The 24562-nt window shown below is 38.7% G+C and overlaps 1 protein-coding gene across 5 annotated transcripts in view; it reads right to left on the reverse strand.

The window, feature by feature from the left end:
• The window catches only part of RBM41 (RNA binding motif protein 41), a 53124-nt gene extending 33780 nt beyond the window's left edge, over positions 1 to 19344 (reverse strand). For 3 of the 5 annotated variants that reach the window (XM_023553921.2, XM_023553920.2, XM_064278660.1), the window contains exons 1-5: positions 19266 to 19344; positions 16131 to 16247; positions 14974 to 15166; positions 14530 to 14734; positions 12237 to 12308 (exon numbers count right to left, since the gene is read on the reverse strand). In XM_023553921.2, the coding sequence (XP_023409689.1) occupies positions 12237 to 12308; positions 14530 to 14734; positions 14974 to 15166; positions 16131 to 16247; positions 19266 to 19273 (595 nt within the window). In that variant the 5' untranslated portion in view covers positions 19274 to 19344. The remainder of the gene's footprint in view (positions 1 to 12236; positions 12309 to 14529; positions 14735 to 14973; positions 15167 to 16130; positions 16248 to 19265) is intronic. The other 2 variants (XM_064278659.1, XM_003414868.4) reach the window with 1 other exon arrangement.
• Between the last annotated feature and the right edge of the window lie 5218 nt (positions 19345 to 24562).

Genomic DNA, 24562 nt, shown 5'->3' on the forward strand with positions numbered 1-24562 from the left:
GTCAGTTGCAAAAGGACAAATATTGTATAAGACCACTATTATAAGAACTTGAGAAATAGTTTAAACTGAGAAGAAAACATTCTTTTGTGGTTACGAGAGGGGGGAGGGAGGGAGGGTGGGAGAGGGGCATTCACTAATTAGATAGTAGATAAGAACTACTTTAGGTGAAGGGAAAGACAGCACACAATACAGGGGAGGTCAGCACAACTGGACTAAACCAAAAGCAAAGAAGTTTCCTGAATAAACTGAATGCTTCAAAGACGAGCGTAGCAGGGGCAGGGGTCTGGGGACCATGGTTTCAGGGGACATCTAAGCCAACTGGCGTAATAAAATCTATTAAGAAAACATTCTGCATCCCACTTTGAAGAGTGGCATCTGGGGTCTTAAACGCTAGCAAGCAACCATCTAAGATGCATCAATTGGTCTCAACCCACCTGGAGCAAAGGAGAATGAAGAACACCAAAGACACAAGGTAATTATGAGCCTAAAAGATAGAAAGGCCCACATAAATCAGAGACTATGCCAGCCCGAGACCAGAAGAACTAGATTGTGCCCAGCTACAACTGACAACAGAGAATCCCTGAGGCAGCTGAAGAGCATTGGGATGCAGACCTCAAATTCTCGTAAAGAGACCAGACTTGATGGTCTTACTGAGACTAGAAGGACCCCAGAGGTCATGATCCCCAGGCCTTCTGTTAGGCCAAGACAGGAGCCATTCCCAAAGCCAACTCTTCAGACAGGGATTGGACTGGACTATGGGATAGAAAGTGAGCTTCTTGGATCAAGTAGTCAGATGAGACTATGTGGGCAGCTCCTGTATGGAGGGGAGATGGGAGGGCAGAGGGGGTCAGAAACTGGCCAAATGGACATGAAAATAGACAGTGGAGGGAAGGAGTGTGCTGTCTCATTAGGAAGAGAGCAACTAGGAATATATAGCAAGGAGTATATAAATTTTTGTATGAGAGACTGACTTGATTTGTAAACTTTCACTTAAAGCACAACGAAAACTAAAAAAACATAGGCAACTTCAAAACAGCAGAATAGCTTTATTTTTCTGTTGATATCTGCCCCGCCTCCTTCTGGTTCAGTAGCAGTTTTAGAGCTTTGAAAGTGCACATTCTCATAGAAGGACTCTGGTCCTTGGCTCCAGAGAGAACAAAGCAAACCTTATTTGCAAATTATTGTGTGTGTTTGTTCCAACCTATATGAGAACTACCTGAAGGACTGATGGAAGGCACTTGTTGCTGGCCTATCTCAGAACTCATATGGGGTAGAAAAGTAGCAGGCATTGAACAAAAACTGTATCCACCTGTAGCTAAACAGTATGACCAAGCCACTCAATAGCTGTCTAACAACTGAGAAGAGAAGACAGGGAGACGGTTTCTTTGTGAAATTAAAGGGATTAAAAAGCAGCCATATATACACTGGAATTTAGAAAGCCCAGGGCAAGATGTACGCTCAGAAAACAACTGGAAAAACACTATATTTTCACCTCAAGATGAACTGTGTCTCCAAAAATTATGTGTTGTAATCCTAAGCTCCATACCTGTGGTTATAACTACATCAGGGAATGAACTGTCTTTGCTATGTTAATGAGGTAGGATAAGTGTAGGGTATGTCTTGAGTCAATTTCTTTGGAGATATAAAAGAGATTAAACAAGTATGTGAGACAAGGACCTTTCTCCAGAGCAGACAGAGAAAGAAAGCCTTTGCCTAAGGCTCGCACCTGGAGTTTGGACTTTCAGCCTCGTAGACTGTGATAAAATAAATTTCTGTTTATTAAGCCACCCGTTTGTGGTATTTCTGTTACAGCAGCACTAGATAACTGTGACACCTATGCTCAATGCAAGCCTGGCTAAGTGTTGAAGGAACACACAGAGCAAATCTACAAAGACTAGGGAAGGTGTTTTATTTATTGTCCTGCCATTCAAGCAAATCTCTGTCAAAAATAGTAGCAGAACACAAGCTAAAGAAAAGAACCTTCAGTGACTACACACAAACAGAAAGGCCGTCTTTGCAAAAAATAATTAGGGTAATTCACTAAGGAAATGGCTACTATAGCCTTCAACAACAACAATAATAAAAAGTTCTACAGGAAATCCTTGTGAAGGGGAGAATCTGATTTCCGGAGCTACCACATCATAATACAAGCAGACCCCGAAGTATGACGTATTTGAGTTATGACGAACTGCACTAATGACCACCTGGTTTTTTTTTTTTTTTGGATATCGTATTGCTAGTAATATGTACTATACACATTGTTGCAGCGTGTACTTTGCTGATGTTATCATTCTCAGATGTCCAACGTTATGATTTATAAAGATACTGATAATAAAGGGCAATAATAATGAAAACTGAAAAAAAAAGAGGTATTTGACTTATGTCAGAATCGATTTACGACGAATTCGTTGGAACAGAACCCCATCATAAGTTGGGGACTACCTGTATTCAAATGCCCTCTTTTCAACAAAAATCAAAAGGCATATAAAAGAAACAGGGAAGGATAACCCAATCAAAAGAACAAAATAAGGCAACAGAAACAGTCCTTAAGGAAGGTTAGGTGATAGACTGACTAGACAAAGACTTTAAAACAAAGGTATTAGGTAGGTTCAAGTTAAAACAAAACAAAATTAAAAAAAAACAACAGGAAAGTGATGCAGAACGAAATGAGACCATCAATAGAAAAAGGAATCGGACAGAAATATTGGAGGTGAAAAGTACAATAACTCAAATGGAAAGCTCACTGAAGGGGTTAAACAAAAGATTTGAGCAGACAGAAGAATCAACAAACCTGAAGATAGAATAATTGAAATTACTGAGTCTGAGGGGCAAAAAAAGAAAAAAAAAGTAAACAGAGCCTAAGAGATTTGTGGGACACCAGCAAGTGAACCAACATATGCATCGTGGGACTCACAAAAGGAGGAGGGGGGAGAGAGAGAGAGAGTAGTTGTGGAATTTGACAAAAGATACGAACGTACACATTCAAGAAGCTAAACAAACTCCAAGTAGGATAAACTCGAAGAGATCCATACTGGAACGTATTACATTAAACTCTCAAATAACAAAGATAAAGAATCTTGAAAGCAGCAAGAGAAGTGAAACATCATACACAAGGGATCCTCAATAAGATTAAGCATTGATTTTCTCTTCAGAAACCACGGATGCCAAAAGGCTGTGGGATGACATGTTTAAAGTGATGAACGAAGGAAAAAAAAAACCAAGAATTCTACAGCTGTCAAAACTGTCCTTCAAAAATGAGGGAGAAATTAAGACACTCAGAAAACGAGGACTAGAAGGGAAATTCCTCAACATGATAATAGGCATTTATAAAAAATACAGAACTAACATCATACTGAATGATGAAAGACTGGAAGATTTTTCCATTAAGATCAGGAATAAGACAAGCATTCCTCCTTTCAACACCACTGTTCAACATTGTACTGGAAGCTCTAACCACAGCAATCAAGCAAGAAAAAGAAATAAAAATGTATCCAAATAAAAAAAGAAGTAAAGCTATTTGCAGTGATATGATTCTATTACAGAAAAAAACACAAAGATTTCATAAGAACGCTACTAGAGCTAATAAACACATTCAGCAAAATGCAGGGTACAAGATTTCCAAAGGAGAAAGTGCTAGACAATATTAGAGATGAGGAATTTGTAGAGGCACTAATCAACAAAGTTACATGATTTTTCTCTAGTATTGCTCAGTAGTCGTGGTGCAGAAATAGAGAAGACAATTAGCTGGATTGACTCTGGGCTGAGGTTTTGCTGGGCGGGTATAATACATGGATAAGGCAGCAAAGGGAATGATTTATTGGAAAGAATATGGTTAAATGATGAATGATGGAATCTGGGTGAGATGTGGAAGGAAGAAGAGATAGGAAAGGGCTGACAAATTAGAAGGAAATAAAAAATTCAGGGAATTGGAGATCTCAACAGTGTTGAATAGCTGGTATAATGTGTTTAAGAGGAGATTCAGAAAGATAAGAAAACATTGTAGTCAGAGTAATATACTGGAGTTTAAGATTTCAGAGGAAGTACGTTTCTAGAGATAATATATGCTATTATCCCACTGATTTAAGGTTAGAAAATGGGATATGTATTTTTCCCAAAAAAGTGTGTCTCAAGATACAGTGAAATCACAAAAAATTAATAGATCTTTTCACAACATATATACAAGGTAGAATGTATACACAGTACAGTGCCATGGTCAAGAGGACAGATTTCTGTATATGCACAGATCTGGATTTAAGTCCTAGCGTAACCACTTAATAACTGTGACTTTGTGAAAATCTCTTAACCCCTCCGAAGCTCAATTTCGTTACCTATAAAATGGGTATAGTACTCTCATCTATCTCACAGGGCTGTTGTAAGGTTTAAATGACTTAATGTGCAACAATGCTTAGCAAAGGACAGAAACAAATTAAACCTTCAAAAACTATTAGCTATTAGAAGCTCCAGTTCCAGGTAAAATGAAGTGAGCATACTGTATGTACCTTATGTCTCTCACTAAATACAGCTCCAAAACCTGGAGAGAATGCATGGACATTTGAATACTGTGGAAAGTAAATGCTAGCTGGTAGAATGAGTAAGAAGCCCAGAATTCAAAATAATAAAGAACCCACGCCCAGACACAGCAGGAGATTATCCAATAAGCAAGGTAAGCATGGGTTTACTTGTGCTTACTTATTAATCCGTAGTGAACAATTTCACATGGGTTTCACCACAGAAACCCATCTTTGATCAAAAGATGTGGTGAAACCTACGTGAAACTATTCACTACGTATTAGTAAGTAAGTAAGCCTGTGCTTACCTTGCTTATTGGGTCATCCACCTATGTCAGGGATTGTAAATTTGAAAAGAGGCTTTGATTCTGTAGGAAGGTGCTATGGAGTTGGGAGAGAGACAGAGGCCAGCCATACCTAGAAGCAGAATCTTTGATGTGGTGAAAAAACATGAAATTCTTCACTACAGATCAGTAGGTAAGCAAAAGTAAGCCCGTGCTTACCTTGTTTATTGGATAATCCACCCCTGCCCCAGACACAACATAATCAAATTTTTGAAAATAGAAAGAAAGAAAAATTTTAAGCCTTACATTCATGGTTAGTTGATTTTCCACAAAGGTACCAGGACAATTCAATGGGGAAGTATAGTCTTTTCAATAAAAAGGGGTTGGAACAATTGGATATCCATATGCAAAAAGATTCATTTAAACCTGACTTTTAAACCATACACAAAAATTAATTCAAAATTGTTCACAGATCTAAGTGTACACTCTAAAACTATAAATCCTCTAGAGGAACACATATGAGAAAATCTTTGTGATCGTGGCTTAGGCAAAGAAATCTTGGTTACAACGCCATAAGCAGGAGTGATAAAAGAAAAAAAATGTTAGACTTTAACAAAATTACAAACTTTTGAGCTTCAAAAGATACCACTAAGAGAGATGACATCAGTGAAAATGGTGGAGCAAAGACCTCCGAAAATTCTCTCCTCTGTAAAAGCAGTATGAACGCTGGCAAAAACTGTCAAAATTAACTTTCTCAGAATTCTGGAAATTAACCAAAGGTTTGCAGGAATCTGTAGAGAATTTATTCATGGAAAACAGCTGAATCTCAGTAAGAACAATGACCTTTGTGGCATTTTAACTTGCCATATTCCCGTCCTTTTCTCCCAGTTCTATGTTATCCTTGAAAACCAACAACCCAGAATCACAGTGAAAGCCAGCAGCATGGCAGGCACTGGAGGGGAAAGAACAGGGTTGGTGTTCCTTGAGAGCACCATTCCCAAAGAATTGTCATTACCTGACCCATCCAGTGGGTGCCTGGGAGACCACACACACAACACTGTCTTTACGTGATCAGACGCAAAGCTCACACAGTGCTAAAACCCTTTTTCCTAGAGCTTTTGTCAAAAACAATCAGAGGCATAGCTGAATACTGTGGCTGCCTGAGGCAGTGAATAATAGTTGGGGCAAACAGGTTAACCAAAAAAGCTCAGAAGGAAAAGCTGGGAAAAAAAGATGTCCAAAGAAAGCTTTGAAAAGCTCCAACATATTTCTGGGGATCTAAAAGTCCACACACATATGCAGGGCTGTGTGCATGCCCAGGGATATGTGCACGATAAGGAAAGATCTGAGAAATCCCTAAGCTGTCATGTCTGCCTAACCTTGAGGCTCTGAGAAATCAGAAAATGAAGGCTAAGATGGAGCTGTGAACTGCGAGGCTGAGTGCTGAAGATGTGCCCTACACATATATGGAACCCCTTGGTAAAGACTGGGAAATGTACTGGTTCCAGGTATAAGAAAAACATTATGCTAGTTAAAGAGACCACACACAAAAGGTCACATATTATATGATTCCATTTATATGAAATGTATAGAATAGGCAAATCTATACAGACAGACAGTATATTAATGGTTGCTTGGGCTGGGAGTGGGACTGGGGATTAAGAGTTCTCTTTGGGGAGATGGCAATGTTCTAAAATTGGATGGTGGTGATGGTTGACCAACTCTGTAATTCACTACAAATCATTGAAGTGTACACTTAAAATGAATAAATTTTATGGTATTTAAATTATAACTCAAAAACGCAGTGGAAAAAAATGACCCAAGTACACGTTATTTATACGAAACTCATTTTCAAGTATAATAATATAGATACGATAAAAGTAAAATGATGGAGACAGAACAACCAGAATGGAAATAATGAGCATGTTCAGCATTGTGAAGAATGTAACCAACGTCACTGAACAACTCGTATAGAAATTGTTGAATGATAATCTAAATGCCTGTCTAAACCTTTACCGAAAATATATTATTTTTTAAGAAAAGGTAAAATGATGGAGAGAAAGTACTTCCAAAATGTTGGAGTAAGAACTTCTAAATATCTTCTCCTCCATAAAAGCAAAAAGAACACTGGTGAAATGGTCAAAATCAACTTTCTCAGGACTTTGGAAATCAACCAAAGTCTTGGAAAATTTTGAGGATGATTTTACTCAAGAAAAATGAGATGTACTCAAGTAAATCTCAGTAACAACAGAGAGCTTTCCAACATTTTAACTTGTCCTATCCACCATGCCCCTTTCTCCAGCTTCTCAGTAGCCTTGAACACTAACAGTCTTGCAACTATGGTAGCTGTAAAAACCAGCTGCTTAGCCAACACTGGAGGGGCAAAACAGGTCTGGAGCTCCTCAAAAGACCCATCCCACAGGGAATTTTCACTTTTTGATCTGTCCCTCTGAAAAGTTACATTCTGAGACTTATCTTTGACCTGGTTCATATCTCATCCTGTGGCAACAGCCCTATCTCCAGGGCATTTGTCAAAAACAATCAATGAGGATTGTTGAACACCACAGCTGCCTGAGAGAGTGTTACAAATTGGGCTATCAAGGGGCTGATGAAAAAACTTAAGAGGAAAAGTAAGGGATGAGATGTCTATATGGGGTTTTGAAAAGTTCAGATATATTCCTGGGAATCTAGAAGGTACTGTGCATGTGCATGCCTGAGAAAGACCTGAAAAGACCCTAATCTTTTGCTCTTACTGACCTTAAGGCTCTGTGAAACCAGGAAGTAAAGTCTAAAGCAGCCTTGTAAACTGGCTGCCTGAACACTGAAGGAGTTCTCCAACACATACACACACACCCCCACACCTACCCACCCACCCACCCTCTCAGCAAAGACTGGGAGATATCCACTTAATAGGCTTCAGCAGAGCTTCCAGACTAAGACAAACTAGGAAGAAAGGCCTGGTGATGTACTTCCAAAAATTGGCCAATGAAAATCCTATAGATCACAATGGTCTGACCTGCAGCTGATCATGGGGATGGCACAGGACTGAGCAGTGTTTTGTTCCAGTGCGTGTGGGGTCTCCATGAGTCAGGGTCAATTCAACAGCAGGTAACAACAACAACATGCTAACCGAGCAGAAACTTCAGTGGCCACACACACAGGAAGAAAACAGAACTTACATAATTAGTCTAAAAAAGTCACTAAACAAACAGCAACAACAACAAATCCTGGGAGGTGGGGGGAGAGGATCAATTTCTAGAGTTGTCACATTATACTATTTAAAATGGCCAATTTTCAACAAAAAAAATGACACATGCAAAAAACACAGGAAAGTACAGCACATACACAGGAAAAAAGCTATCAACAGAAGCTGTACTGAGAAAGCACAGACCTTGTACTTACTAGACAAAAACTTAGTTCTTTTAAGTTTTTCAAACAACTAAAGGGAACCATGTCTAAAGGACTAAAGACAAGTGTGATAATGAACTTAGCGAATAGAGAATAACAATAAAGTGTTAGGAATTATAAAAAATAACAAAGAAAAACAGAAATTCTGGAGTTGAAAAGTACAACTGAAATGAAAAATTTACTAGAAGACTCAAAAGAAGATCTGATCTGACAGGAGAAAGAACCAGTGAACTTGAAGATAAGTCAATTGAAATCACCCAGTCTAAGGAGCAGAAAGAAAAAGGAATGAAGAAAATTAACAAAGCTTTATTGTCCTGTGGGAGGCCATGAAGAATAACAACTTATGCATAATGGGAATCCCAGAAGAAAGGGGTAGAAAGAATATTTGAAGAGTTAATGGCTGAAAGATTCCAAAATTTGATGGAAAAAATTAGTCTACACATTAAAGAAGCTAAATCAACTACCACGTAGAACAAACTCAAAGCAATCCAAACCTAGACATATTGCAGCCATACTGTCATAAGCAAAAGTCAAAGAGAAAATCTTGACAACAGCAAAAGGGAAGAGACTTATCACAGACAAGGGATCCTCAATAAGATCAACAGTTGACTTTTCATCAGAAACTATGGAGGCCAGAAGACAGTGTAATGACATATTTCAAGTAAAGAAAGAAAAAATTTGCCAAATAAAATTTCTACATCCAGCAAAAAAGTTCTTCAAAAATGAAGGAGTGAACTGATAGAGAATCTGGAGCAGGATGGCAACATGAGCATCTCCACATTCCTGTCTGCACACACACACACACACACACACACACACATACACAGTAGAAACTGGCAGAAGCAACTTTGTCAGAGTCAGGGCTTTGAACTAGTTCTTCCTGGTTCAGTTATGGCTATGGAAGTGAAACCGGAACAGACCCAAATTTTTAAAATTTGGGTGAACTGAAACAGTAATTGGAACGGGAAAAATTATAGGTCAAAGCCCTGCCTGAAACCTAATCTCCCTCTTAGAAAACAAGGGCAGTGTATGTGTTGCATAGTGACCAATCTCTTGCCTGTCAGATGTTGAGCAGAATTGGAAAACAGCACTGCCCGGATCAAAGATGGTGACCGACCATGCCACTTTGAATGTGTGTCACTCTCCACAGTCCTGCCAATAATCCAATCTCATGCATCAGGCTCCGGCAAGGGCTCACCATGCCTCTTCCAAGTCCCAATCTAGGTACTGTTCCAAAGTACCCAAATTGTAAAAATTTGGGTCTGTTCCAGTTTCATTTCATTGGCCATGACCGAACTGGTTCAAACCAGTTCAAAGCCCTAGTCAGAACTCTGGAAACTAGTCAAAGGGTTACAGCAACTAAGCAAATGCTGAATTAAGAAAAAGACAATGTCAGAACAGTAGGAAGGCTTTGGCTTTCTATGTACCATGCCCTGACCCTTCCCTGGCTCGCTGCTGTCCTAAGGCTGTAGCAGCCCACATACCCAGACAAGGAGAATGGTCTCTGGCTCCACAGACACATAGAAAACATATAGCAAAATGGCAGACATAAATCCTACCTTATCGGTAATTACATTAAACAATAATTAAATACAGTAAATGTAAATAAATTAAGCACTCTACTCAGAAAGCAAAGGTTGGAAGAATGGACTAAAAAAAATAAATAGGAACCAGAGTAGAGCTGGGTTTTTATAATTTAAGTCTTCCTTTTTTTTTTTCTTAGATTGTGAATTTTGTTGATCTTTTCAGAGAACCAACTTTTTGTTTCATTGGCTTTTTTTCCATTCTTTATTTCACTTATTTCCAGGCTAATCTTTATTTCCTTTCTTCAGCTTCATTTGGGTTTGATTTGCTTTCCTTTTTGTAGCTTCTTAAGGTAGAAGGTTCAGTTATTGATTTGAGATCTTTCTTCTTTGTTAATATGGGAGTTTATAGCTATAAATTTTTCACTAAGGAGCCCTGGTGGCACAGTGGTTAAGAGCTTAGATGCTAACCAAAGGGTCGGCAGTTCGAATCTACCAGCTGCTCCTTGCAAACCCTATGGGGCAGTTCTACTCTGTCCTATAGGGTCGCTGTGAGTTGGAATTGACTTGATGGCAACCGGTTTTTGGTTAAGCACTGCTTCCACTGTCTCTCATAAGTTTTGGTATGTTGTGTTTTTGTTTTAATTCATCTCAATGTATTTTTTTCGTTTTCCCTATGATTTCTTTTTGATTCATTGATTATTCAGTGGTATACTCTTTAATTTCCACATATTTGTAAATTTCCTAAATATCCTTTTGCTATTGCTTTCTAACTTCATTCCATTGTGAATAGATGTGGTGGACAATCTTATCTTTTTCCTGATCTTAGAAGGAAAGATTTCAATCTTTCACCATTAATTATGACGTTGAGTATTAACACAAATGTGCCTAATTGATTTCTGACAAAATGCAAAGGCAAGTAAATGGTGAAAGAATAGTCTTTTCAGTAACTGGTGGTGCTGGAACAATTGGGTATTCATACACAAAAAAGTGAACCTTAACCTAAACTTCACATCTTATATAAATGTCAAGTCAAAATGGATCACAGATCTCAAAGTAAAATGTATAACTCTTAAACTTTTAAAGGGAAACAGGGAAAAATATTTTTCATGACCTGGTGTGAGGCAGAGTTCTCAGGCAAAACAACAAAGCACAATCCATAAAAGAAAAAAATCGATAATCTATATTTATCAAAATTGAATACATTTGCTCTGTGAAAAATGCTGTTCATGAAAGTGGAAAGATAAGCTACAGATTGAGAGAAATCACATATTCAACAAAGAGTTTTGTTTAGAATATATAAAGAAAACTCAAAACTCAACAGGAAGAAAATAAACAACCCAATTAAAAAGCATCAAAAGATTTGAATATCCACTTCAGCAAAGAGGATATAGGGATGACAAGTAAGCACATGCAAAGATGTTCAACATCATTAGCCATTAAAGAAAAGCAAATTAACACTACAATGAGATGCCACTACACACCTATTAGAGTAACTAAAATAAATACCAACAATACCAAGTGATAACAAAGATGCAGAGCAACTGGGACTCTTATACACTGCTGATGGGAATGCAAAATGGTACAGCCACGTTGGAAAATGATTTGGCAGTTTCTTCTAACCATATACTTACCATATGACCCAGTAATCCTACTCCTAGGTATTTACCTTAGAGAAATAAAAACTTATGTCCACACAAAAACCTGTACAAGAATATTTATAGCAGTATTATTCATAATCACCAAAACCTAGACCCAACCCAAATGCATTTCAACAGGTCAATGGATAAACAAACTTTGGTACATCCATACAATAGAAGGCTACTTGGTAAAATAAATGAACTATTGATACACATAACAACTTGGATGAATCTCAAAGGCATTATGCTGAGTTAAAGAAGCCAGTCTCAACCCCATTTATATGACATTCTCTGAAAGACAAAACTACAGTGATGGAGAACAGATCAGTGGTTCCCAGGGATTATGGGCGGAAGCTGAAGGTAATATGAGGAAGTTTTTTAAGATGATGGAACTACTCTCTGATTGTGGTGGTGGTTACATGGATCTATATGTGATTTACAATTCACAGAACTTTACGACAAAAAATAAAAAAAGAACCAGTGAATTTTATTGTAACAATTTCAAAAACGAAATAAAATAGTAAATATATTATTATCATAATCATTATCATCAATAGCTATACTTTTCTGAATAATAAAAATATTCAGAATTAGTTGTGAAATAGGATTTAGAATCATTAAGGTCAATTTAGATCTGGTACAATAATTTAAAGGTATAGAGAAAAAAATTAACAACACTAAATATAAAACCTTTACAACTTCTACTAACTCCTCTCTTTAATATTCTATATCAGGATAATATGCTTCCTCTGGATCATTTCCTATAAACATTGTCAGCTACTGAATATGGAAATTAGTAAGTGCTTAGCTTAGAAGTCTGGGATCCTAGGCTATTTTCCTAAATCTAACACTATAAGAAAACTCTCAACTTGCCTTTTGTGCCTAATTTTATCTTCCTCTTCATTGAGGTCATGTACTTGTCTGCACTTGTCTTTTTGTGGTATGCTGTGAAGGTTTAAAGCAAGGAGTTTCAAAGACAGGAAACAGAACAGATTCATACACCTCCCCCCAAACACCAGGTACTGTTCTAAGTGATTTACATGTATTACCTGATTTATTCCTCCTAACAGACCTATAATATAGTACTATGAATATTCTCATTTTACAGATGAAGAAACTGAAACAGAGAGAAGTAACTTGTCCAACATCTCAGAGATAGTATGTGAGGGAGCCAGGATTTTCCCAGGCAGTCAGCCTCCAGAGCCTGTGCTCTTAATCAGTATGCTATCCTGTCTCTCCACAAAAGTCTATTCATTTGTTTATTCCTTCCTTTCTTCCTTCATTCATTACTGCTCTTCCATGTTTATGGTCCCTCTGTCTCAAAGGCTTCATTCATCCTCATGGCTTTAACTATAATCTAAGCATAGATGATTCCCAATTCTACATATCTAATTCTGACATCTCTCCTACACTTCACTGCTGCATTTCCAACTGTCTCCTCAATATCTGCATTTGATGATCCTGCCATTGCCACAAATTCAACATGTTCAAAATAAAACTCATCATCTTTCCTCAAAATTTCCCCATAAAGGCTTTCTTAATTTTGTCAGCTAATAAGTCCCACGGCCTTGAAACATCTGAGTTATGTTTGACACGTTCCTTTCCACTGACCCTCTTCCTTCATTCTCAATCAAAAAGTTTAATCAATTCTTCCTTTGCAATGTCTCTTACAACCATAACTTTCTTTCCAATCCTACTGCCACCATTCTAGTCTAGGTCTTCATGCCTAAATGCCTGTAACACCTCCTGACCATTCTCTCTGCCTCCAGTTCTTCCTCTCTCTAATCCTATTTATTGGTCACCAAATTAATCATTTTCAAGTACTGCTTTTATCATATAACTCCTGGCTCAAAAACCTTCAACCATATTCAAACAACTGACTAACTCAGTATAGGCCTATCTTACCCACAAATAAAATTCACATTTTTTTTGCTCATTATAAGATACTCCAATATTTGAATCTAACCCACCTTTCTAACCTTGTTTCCCACAACTCTCCTGAACACTCCATAGTGCTCACACCATCCCTTGTAACTGAAGTCTTCCCTTCCCTTTCAAAGGCATGTGTAGTATTAAAAGACCACTTCAATCTTACCTCCTCTGAGACTTCTTCAGCCACCATATACACAGTAGCATTCCCCTCTTTAACAAATATATCTAGCAGTGTTACTAAATATTATGGTTACCTCTCTAACCAGCCTCTAATTGGCAAAAGGTCAGGAACCATTTCTTAAACTTCTGTGAACCTTCCACAGTGCCTAGCAAAACTTATCTGTTAAACTAATACTTTCTGGTTAAGACACATAGCATTAATCTATATATTTTGTGCTAATTTATAGCTTAGCCTAAAGACCTTTCAGAATCTAGCCTGACTTACCTTTCCAGTGTCATCTCTTGTCATTTCCTGTCATGCCCTATATTCCTGCCATGCTGAACTTTTCATTGTTCCCTAAACACACCAGATCTTTTCACCATGCTATTTTTTTTATTCCTATTCACCACTATCTGTAATGACCTTTTGCCCTATTTACTTGACAAATGCCTGTTGATCCTCCAAGACTCAGTACAAATGTCAACCCCTGACTTCCGCAACTACAATCATGCGCTGCATAACGTCCGTTTGGGCAATGTCTGACTGCATATACGTCTATGGTCCCATAAGGTTATAACAGATTCAGAAATCCTGATTAGAGAATGGAAAGTAGTGGATGTAACAGGACATAGCGAACTCAACAGCTTCTCGCACTCAACATGTGTACCTCATGCCTCTTGTATACAGAGATTGCATTGCCAGGCGTATTTAACTCAAATTTTTAATATAATAGGCTTTATAGCAGTCCATTCTTAAGTACAAGTTGTCTGTAAGTCAGACATTCCTAACTCGGGACTGCCTGCAATATGGTGTGAACGTTAAATCACGCATGACTGTATACTAATATGTTCTATGTTTTGTGCTCCCTCAGCATTTTAAGTAAATCTCTATAACAGCAATTTCCATGTTGTACTGCAACTATCTGTATACATGTTTCTCTCTCCCATGGGACTATAATTTCCTTAAGAGTAGAGATAGTTTCTTATTTGTCTTTCCCTATTCCCTTTACCAACTCCTGATGTTCAGTCTTTCTCTCAGTGAAAGAACATATCAAAGTCAGTGGGGATCACATACCTTGGTAATAAAGAGCCTTAAGGAAGGAGTGACGATCAGCTCCCTGGAATAAAGACTTTTCTATTTCCATTTCTCGCCGGGTCAGCTGTTTGCTCTTTGCAAATCTCTGTGGCAGGCAAAGGATGCGCTGACGCTCCGTGATCCTTTTTTCAATATCTTGAAGACGGCTCTGTATTGCTTCAGGGGTTGCCCTTAGTCTTGTCCTCTGAAACCAGAGAAATGAGATGGCATATATCATAAAGGACAGACCCCTCAAAGTGATTATCTAATACCTCAAATGAGAAATAAGTTGAATATCAGGGCCCAGAAATGAACATTTAGAGAAGTGTCAGCTAAAAGGTCAAGAACACCTTCTCTTTTACCAAGGTCCCTATCCTAGAAACCAAAGAAGAGGTAGACGCAGAGCTCAGTTTCGTGAGAACTAAAAAATGCAAAGGTTCTCACCTTTTCACCTGAAACATGGCTTTTCCAGATTAAGATTTCTGTTTCATTGAGCCCTAGTTCCCTGAGAGAAGCAGTTTCCTGGTCCTTCTCATGCAGTGTCTGGAACTGGGACAAAGTCATAGTCCCAGCTGCTTCTTTCCCAAAGGGCTTGTACATAGTACCAGGAGCAAAGCTCTCTTTCTTAGACACACATCTGCAAAACAAGCAGGAAGAGAGTAAGAACATCTTGAGCTTACCAAAATTCACAGAAATGGGGGATCACCATTTAAAAGGCGTAAGAAATTCATCAGCAATTTCTCTCTTATAGGGATTCGCAGCTGTTAGGTCCTGACCTATCACTGGGAGATCTCAAATTCTCAGTTGGTCCAAATCATAACATTGCCCCCTTCCATGTATCGATTGCTTAGTAGGCACTGTACTAAGAGCATTGTATATATTGTCAATGGTCTTACCAAAAACCAAACCCACTGCTGCTGAGTCGATTCCAACTCACAGCAGCCCTACAGGACAGAGTAGAACTGCCCCATAGGGTTTCCAAGGAGTGGCTGATGGATTCAAACTGCTGACCCTTTGGTGAGTAGCTGAGCTCTTAACCACTCTTAACCAGGGCTCCATAAATGACTGAATCAACAAATATTTATTAAGTACCTACTATGTATCAGACACTAAGTACTGAGGATTTCATAATAAAACAGTAAAAGATTGTTTCTACTTTCGTAGAGGAGAGACAAGTAAACAGGCAATGATGATACTGGGTTGTAAGTACTATGATAGGGAAAATAAAGGGTGCTGTAGGACATAGGAGAGACCTAGTAGCGCAGTGGTTTAGAGCTCGGCTGCTAACCAAAAGGTTGGCAGTTTGAATCTATCAGCTGTTCCTTGGAAACCGTGTGGGGCAGTTCTACTCTATCTTAGAGGGTTGCTATGAGTCAGAATCGACTTGACAGCAATGAGTTTGGTAGGACATAGGAAAGGTACTTAGCCCAGGCTGAGTGGGATATGGAAGGCCTCCTAGAGGAAGAGACACAGAATCAAAATCCTGCCTAATAAGTGGAAGTTTGCCAAGCAAACAGGGTGGGAGAGGAGTGTAAGAGGAGTCTGTCACCTGGTGGTGGGCATCTGTGATACTATGCCTTGTTTGAAAAATCAATACCTACTCCTGAATAGAGACAGAGGTATCAAGTTGATGCTGAAGGAGGCTTTTGAGCTGCCTCTCCCCTTCCGTTTCCAGTTCCTCCAGGACATGCTCATCACTCTTCACACAGCTATTTACCCTGGAATAAATATAAGAACACAATACAGAAAGTAGAAGAAACAGTGAATCTGAAAATACATTCTTATCTATATTCTCAATCATTAGTGACCATATTTGTTCAGAGATACTTCTCCAACAATTTGTTGGCCTTTATCATTCATTCCATAAACATTTAGTAAATCCTTAATACAAAATAGAAGAACATGAATAAAAACAATATTCTAAGTGAAAGAAGCCAGTATATGAATTGTATCTCAATAAAGCTGTTTTGAAAAAGAAACAAAACAAACCCAGAAGGCACTGTGCTATAGCTTCTCATGGAAGTCAAGGATGTTTAGACATAGTCCCTACCCTCAAGAAGCTTACATGCACACACACACACACACATATGCAGTCAGAGAGAGAGAGAGACAGAGTAAGAATAACATTATAGAGAAGCAAAGAAGCTTATGCCAAATTAGTAAGAGTTTACAGAAGAAAGATAATTGGGAGCTAGAGTGGTATAGACTTCAGAAAGGTAATTCTTAAACTGACATTTGAAGAATTAGGAGTGATAAGGGAAAGGAGAACAGGGAGAGCAAGTGTGAAGAGACAGAAATATGTACTGGAGGATAATGAGCAGTTCAGTTTAGCTGGCACTCATGTATGGGGGCAGTGGGAGATAATCTAGGAGGGATAAATGAGACTGAGATAGTGAATGCCCTTACATACACCAACTAAGGGGTCTGGACCTTGACCTACAGATATTACAAAGCAATTTATTTGGCAGTTAGGTGACATGGTGCAAGTGATAGTTTAGGAAGATGAACGTGGTTGTAACATGCTATATGGATTAGAAGGGAAGAAACGGAAAGAACTAGGTAGGAAACTATTGAAGTTTATGAGGTATAGAGTGATGAAAGTCCAGAATAGAGTGGCAATAGTAGAAATGAAAAGGCAGGGTTAGATGACAGAAGCCTTCTGAAGGCAGGGGTAAAGAAGAAGTCAAGGATAACTCCAAAATTACATGCTGTGTAAATGCAAGAACAATGCTCCAATGACGGAAAGAGGAAGCTCCAGATGGAATAGATAGTTTGGGAAAGGAAAAGTCAGTATTGTTTTAGCCACGTTGAGTCAACTATTACATTTAAAATACTGGCATGAAGTATCAGGGATATTGCAAAGACCTACTGAATATGAAGTGACAGTACAAGTGGTATTGGCTAAAAGGAAGCTGAGAGATGGGGAAACTGCTGCTTAGGTGAGAGTCTGAGGCTGAACATGGAAATCTAAAGGTCATCTGTGTTGACAGGATCTGGAGTTGTGAGATTGGATGAGATCTCTGAAGGAGACAGTATAGAAAGAAATGTGAAGAGGGTCATAAAATGTTATAGCCTAGGCACTAAACTACTGTGTGGAAATGTAGGTAATGCTAATATGAGCTAACTTACCCTAAATAAGTGAAAACTCTTATTAAGGTATAAAGAAATAGCAGGAACATTTAAGTATGCAGCAACAAATAATGAAAAACAAAAATGGATTAACTCCATAGGGAAAATAAATATTAAATATCTTCCTTATAAAATAGCCCTTTATTACCCGGGTTATAATGAAGCCTAGAAAAAGTATCCCCATAACTATAAGCAAGATTCCCATGTTCTAAAAGACTTGGACCTATTTTGGGAAATTTTTAAATATCCTTAGGCCCAGGGTTTTAAAAATTCCTTTTTAGTATCCTAGTTTTCATTTACTATTTAGCAGGTTCTTGCTAAATTTCAAGTGGCTTTCATGTAAATAAACCATAGTTAATACAGCAATCTCAAAGTCAAAAAGAAATGTTGAATGAGAAATGCGAGTCATAGAAAATTTCATACAATATGAGTCCATTTATATAAAGCTGAAAATGGACAAAACTAATAACATTTTGGTTAGGGACAGTTTAACATATTAAAATGATTTTTTTTTTTTACAAAGCAAGGGAATGAAGAACGCAGAATTCCGGACAGTGGTTACCTCAGGGGGAAGGGAGGGAGGAGAAGCAATCAGGTAGGGGCTTATAAGGTACCGGTAATGTAATGCTCTATTTCTTAAGCTTATAGTGGATATGAGTGTTTATTATTCTTCTTTGAACTGTACATACACATTATGTACATTATTTTGCATGTATGAGATGTTATAAAATTTTTAATAAATAAATAATTTTTAAAAGAAGGTTATTTTCAGGCAGAGAAAATCAGGAACAGATTTTCTTTTTAAGATGCAAGGAACTGACAGAGCAGAAAAGCATATCGTTATTTTAAACGCACTGCACTATTGCAGCGTAATTATTTTACTTGCAGAATGAATACAAAACTAATTTAATGAGGACCCTTTAAAAAGGCTGTGTGTGCACTGTCAACAATTGTGAGGCTCAGGCTCTCAACCCTGACCATCTCCGTTAAATCGGCCATTTACTGCAGGACCAGTAGGGGGAACTGCTCGCAACAATGCTTTTGTTTTTCTATAATACATCAAACGAGTTTTAGGTTTGCCTTCTAAATTTGTAGACACAAAGTATCACTTTCTTACTTTACAATGTAAAAGCACTCCATGCTTTCGGGGCTCGAGCAAGTTTCCTTGAACACACAAACATTCCAAATAAACGCGTCCACACCGACCCCCTTCACGGGACGAGGCGGAGGTAGGGTGGGACAGGGAGGGGCTGGCCTGGCTATCTCCGGCGTAGGGTTTGGTCAGCCAAGACCCTTTTCCTGAGAGGGTCCGTCAGAAACAGGAAGAAGCCAAAGCATTCATTCAGCTCCCAAGGCCAGTGACTTGGCCTGAACGCCGGAGCCGAGAGGGCATTCCTACGTAAACCCTTATCGGCCCTTCCTGAACTTCGCCCCGCAGGCCTGTCTCGCCCATCTCCCCTCCTCCGTTCTCCTTGGCCTAACCGCTTACATGAAACCGCACCCCGACAGCGTGACACAGTCAAAATAGAAAAGAATAAAACCCATTTTTAAAGTAAAAGGGTAGAACAGAGCTCCCCTCGCCGCCTGCTCCTCAGACAACCCCTTACCTCTTCATGTTTCCACAGGCCCCTATTTCTAACTAGGGTAAATAGGCCGCGGACTACTAGTCCCAGAACTCTGCGCGGCCGACTCTAAGGGGATTGTGGTGGAGCATGGGACTTTGGGACTTGTAGTATCGCCGAGCTAAAAAAACAGAAAGAGAAATAGGCTTTGAGTAACTGGCGTGTTGTAATCGTTCAAATATTTCTCTTGAATTTCTCCTATGGGTTAAATGTAAAACCTAGGATCTCTAGCTCACAAACCTGGGAGTCACCTTTGACATCTTGTCCCTCTTATCCAATCTCACTAAATCCTGGCTCCTCTCTACGTTGAATTTGCTCCTATTTGTCTGGCCTTTTTTTTTTTTTTCCAGTCTTGCCTCTAGTCCATCCTCTGCAGTACAGCTTAAGGGATCAGACACAAATCTGACCACATCACTTCCATTAATGCTTGTCCTCTACCTCTAACAGAGGCTTCTCAGTTCTTTCAATTCAGGATCAGAAATCCGTATGAATTCAGGCCCATGTATTGATACTTAAGGAGGATCAAGAGAGAGGTATAGCGTTAGTAGTTAAAAGCATGAGCTCTTAGTTTCCAGAAATGGAAATACAAATGTCCTTGTGTATCTGAAAAGATATTCAATCTCACTTATGAGATGAAAATTAAAAAATACACTGACTACAAAATACCTGACAAGTACTCAGAACAGTCAAGATTATCAAAAACAAAGAAAGTCAGAACTATCAAAACCAAGAGGAGCCTGAGGAGACATGATGACTAAATAAAATGTGGTATCCTGGATAGGATCCAGGAATAGAAAAAGGATATTAGGGAAAAAATGAAGAAATCTGAATAAAATATGACTTCAGTTAATAATAACGTACTAATATAAAAAAAAATTTTTTTAATATTGGTTGGAAACCCTGGTGGCGTAGTGGTTAAGAGCTATGGCTGCTAACCAAAATGTCGGCAGTTCAAATCCACCAAGCGCTCCTTGAAAACCCTATGGGACAGTTCTTCTCTGTCCTATAGGGTCACTATGAGTTGGAATTGATTTGATGGCAATGGTTTTATTTTTTTAAATATTGGTTAGGTTGTGTCATCTGCATATCACAGGTTGTTAATGAGTCTTCCTCCAATCCTGATGTCACGTTCTTCTTCATATAATCCAGCTTTTCGGATTATTTGTTCAGATAGACTGAATAAAACCAAAAAACTTATTGCTGTCGAGTCGATTCTGACTCGGAGCGACCCTATAGGACAGAGTAGAACTACCCCATAGGGTTTCCAAGGAGCAGCTGGTGGATTCGAAACAGACTGAATAAGTGTGGTGAAAGGATACGACCCTGACACACACCTTTCCTGATTTTAAACCACAAAGTATCCCCTTGTTCTATTTGAATGGCTGCCTTTTGGTGTATGTACAGGTTCCTCATGAGCACAATTACGTGTTCTGGAATTCCCATTCTTCACAATGTTATCCATAATTTGTTATGATTTACACAGTCGAATGCCTTTGCTTAGTCTATAAAACACAGGTAAACATCTTTCTGGTATTCTCTGGTTTCAGCCAAGATCCATCTGACATCAACAATGATATTCCTTGTTCCACGTCCTCTTCTGAATCCAGCTTGGATTTCTGGCAGTTCCCTGTCGATGTACTGCTGCAAACAATTTTGAATGATCTTCAGCAAAATTTTACTTACATGTGATATTAATGATATTGTTTGAGAATTTCCACATTCGGTTGGATCACTTTTCTTTGGAATGGGCACAAATATGGACCTCTTCTAGTTGGTTAGCTAGTTAGTTGTCTTCCAAATTTCTTGGCAAAGACGAATGAGCACCTGTAGCGCTGCATCCGTTTGTTGAAACATCTCAATTGGTATTCAATTCCTGGAGCCTCGTTTTTTGCCAATGCCTTTGGTGCAGCTTGGACTTCCTCCTTCAGTACCATCTTCACTTGCTAAAAGCAAAGTGGACTTGAAGCTCTTATTGATGAAGATCTAAGATTACAGCCTTTAATATGGATTACACCTCAACACAAACAAAAATCCTCACAACGGGACCAATAAGCAACATCATGATAAACGGTGAAAATATTGAAGTTGTCAAGGATTTCATTTTACTTGGATGCAGGATCAATCCCCACGGAAGCAGCAGTCAAGAAATCAAACGATATATTGCATTGGGCAAATCTGCTGCAAAAGTCCTCTTTAAAGTGTTAAAAAGCAAAGATATCACTTTGAGGGCTAAAATGCACCCAACCCAGGACATGGTATTTTCATTCACCTCATATGCATGTGAAAGCTGGGCAATGACTAAGGAAGACCTAAAAAGGATTGACGCCTTCGAATTATGGTGTTGGCGAAGAATATTGATTATGCCATGGACTGCTAGAAGAATGAATAAATCTGTCTTGGTAGAAGTACATCTAGAATGCTCCTTAGAACTGACAATGGCGAGACTTCATCTCACACACTTTGGACATGTTATCAGGAAGGACGAGTCCCTGAAGGATATTATGCTTGGTAGAGGGTCAGCAGAAAAAGGAAGACCATCAACAAGATGGACTGACACAATGGGTACAACAATGGGCTCCAGCATAACAGTGATTGTGAGGATGGTAGAGGACCTGGCAGTGCTTCCTTCTGTTGTACATAGGGTCGCTATGGGTCAGAACTGACTCGACGACACCTAACAAAAACAACTGGTTAATTAAATGCTATGGACCACAGTTCTACTCTGACACACATGGGGTCACCATGAGCCAGAGTCCACTTGATGACAAGTTTTTTTTTTTTTTAAATATTGGCTCATTAGCTGTGATAAAGGAGCCCTGGTGGTGGAATGGTTAAGCGCTCGGCTGCTAATTGAAAGGTTGGCAGTTTGAACCTACCAGCCACTCAGGAAAAAAGACCTGGTGATCTACTCCCAAAAGATTAAAAAATATATATATATATATTTTTAAAAGATTACAGCCTAGGAAATCTGTGAGGCTGTTCTACTCTGTCGCATAGGGTTACTATGAGTTGGAATCAATTTGACAGCACACAACAGCAGCTGTGATTAATGTACCAGTTATGTTGTTAACAATAGGAAAAACTGAGTGGAGGCACACTGAATTCTATGTACTGTGCTTGGAACTTTTCTTCTGTAAATCTAAAACTTAAAAAAAAATAAAGTTTTTTTTTAAGCACACGAAAATAACATTTGTGACCTATCACATTGATAAAAAAGACCCCCAATTTTTTTGAGATTATGGGGAAATAGGCTCTTTCAGAGCATTGCTGGTAGGAATATAAATTGGTACAGCCTCTATGGAAGGCAGCTTGAGGATGCTATTAAAATTTTAAATGCATTCTCTCTAAAACAGCAATTCAGCTTCTAGGAATCTATTCTACAACGTGAAAAATTACATATATACGTATATGCATAGTGTCTATATTATATGTATGCATACAGTGTGTATATATTATACAGCTATTCACTGTAACAGTGTTTGTAATAACAAAGTATTGGAAACAAGTTAAATATCCACCAATATGGCACATCCATTCAATGAAAAACTATGCAGCAGTTAAAAAGATGGCTAAATTCTCAGTGGACTGCTACTGAACAATCTCCAAAATATACGTAGTGCAAAAAAATTTTTTTTTTCTAATAGCAAAGTGCAGGACAATGTTAGAGTATGCTACCATTTGTGTAAAAAAAAGGATATGTGTGTATGCATTTGCTTGTGTATGCATAAAATATCCGTGGAAGAAAATATAAACAAGTGGCGATTCTCTCCATGTAGGGGAACTGGGAGCCCTGGCGGCACAGCAGTAAAGAGCTCAGCTGCTAATCAAAAGGTTGGCAGTTTTACTCTACCAGCCACTCCTTGGAAACCCTATAGGGCAGTTCTACTGTGTCCTATAGAGTCGCTAAGAGTCAGAATTGACTCGACGGCAACGGGTTTGGTTTGATTTAGGGGAACTGGATGGCTGAGGGACAAGAGTGGGAGAAAGATGCCTTCACTCTACTCTTTAAATTTTGAACCACATGACTATATTACTTCACCGATAAATAATTAAAGGGAATCTTTTTAATATCGCAAAGCAAAAAAAAAATTACAAAAAAAAATCATAGGTTTGAGAGTCACATGCTTGGACTTGAATCTCAGCTCCCACTTAATGGCAATATAGCAGAGGAAGGCTTTGGAGCCCCTGGGTGCTGCAAATGGTTAATTTGCTGCATGAAGCTCTAATCCACCCAGAGGCATCTCAGAAGAAAGGACTGGCGATCTACTTCTGAAAACTCAGCCACTGAAAAATCCTATGGAGCACAGTGACACACATGGGGTCACCATGAGTCAACGTCAACTGGATGGCAACTGTTTAGGATTTTAGAGACAATTTGAACTTCATCTTTGCTTTGGTAAATTACTAAACTATGTGAGTTTCAATAAGATTATTTGACTGGTCTAGGCTAGTTTCTTCATCTATAAAATGGGGGTATAAGGTGACTGGGAAGCATCATACACAAATACAATGTTAAAGCCACTCCATGCATGACACGGTGGTCATCTATGAGTGAATATTCCAAGGTTATACCGTAGGTTCAGACTTACTTAAACTGGTCTATATTGCTATGCTCAAGTCACAGCATATGACCAAGGAGCAACTACTGGGAGACACTGTACTTCCAATCCTGAGCACTTCTAGCAGATTCAAAATATCGTGGTATTAGAGTTATCCAAAACGTGCCATATGCACATAACTGTGCTCTTGCAGCACACAGTACAGACATAACACGTACTACTTTGTGGATTTGGCACAGAACATGGACTGACTGTGAGACTAAAAATGTTGATCATATCTTAGCCTGCACCAGGTAAATCATATATGGTGGTAGGACTAAATTTTGCTACTCAACCACACTGTCCAATAGACATGTTGATCAATAAGGAAATTGAAAAATACATCAAGGTATATCAAGGATGCTAGTGTGCCTGTCCCCTGGGAAGTTGGCAAAGGGTGAAAGAGATATTACACCAGCCATCATCCCAGAGGACATACAACTTCTAATAAAACATATAACCTATTGGTACTGAAGTGATATTACGTTACACAGTGCTCTACAAATCCACTAGATGGGATGAGTGGAGAATGAATGTCTCAAGAGACATTCACATAGCCACAGAAGTGCAACTGGAAAGGAAGGTCATAGGAATTACTCTACATATATATGGATAACTGTAGCCAGCCCAAGTGGTAGGTAACCAAAACCAAACCAAACCTCTTGCCATCGAGTTGATTCCAAC

This window comes from Loxodonta africana, chromosome X, assembly GCF_030014295.1.
Source record: "Loxodonta africana isolate mLoxAfr1 chromosome X, mLoxAfr1.hap2, whole genome shotgun sequence".
Taxonomy (NCBI): domain Eukaryota; kingdom Metazoa; phylum Chordata; class Mammalia; order Proboscidea; family Elephantidae; genus Loxodonta; species Loxodonta africana.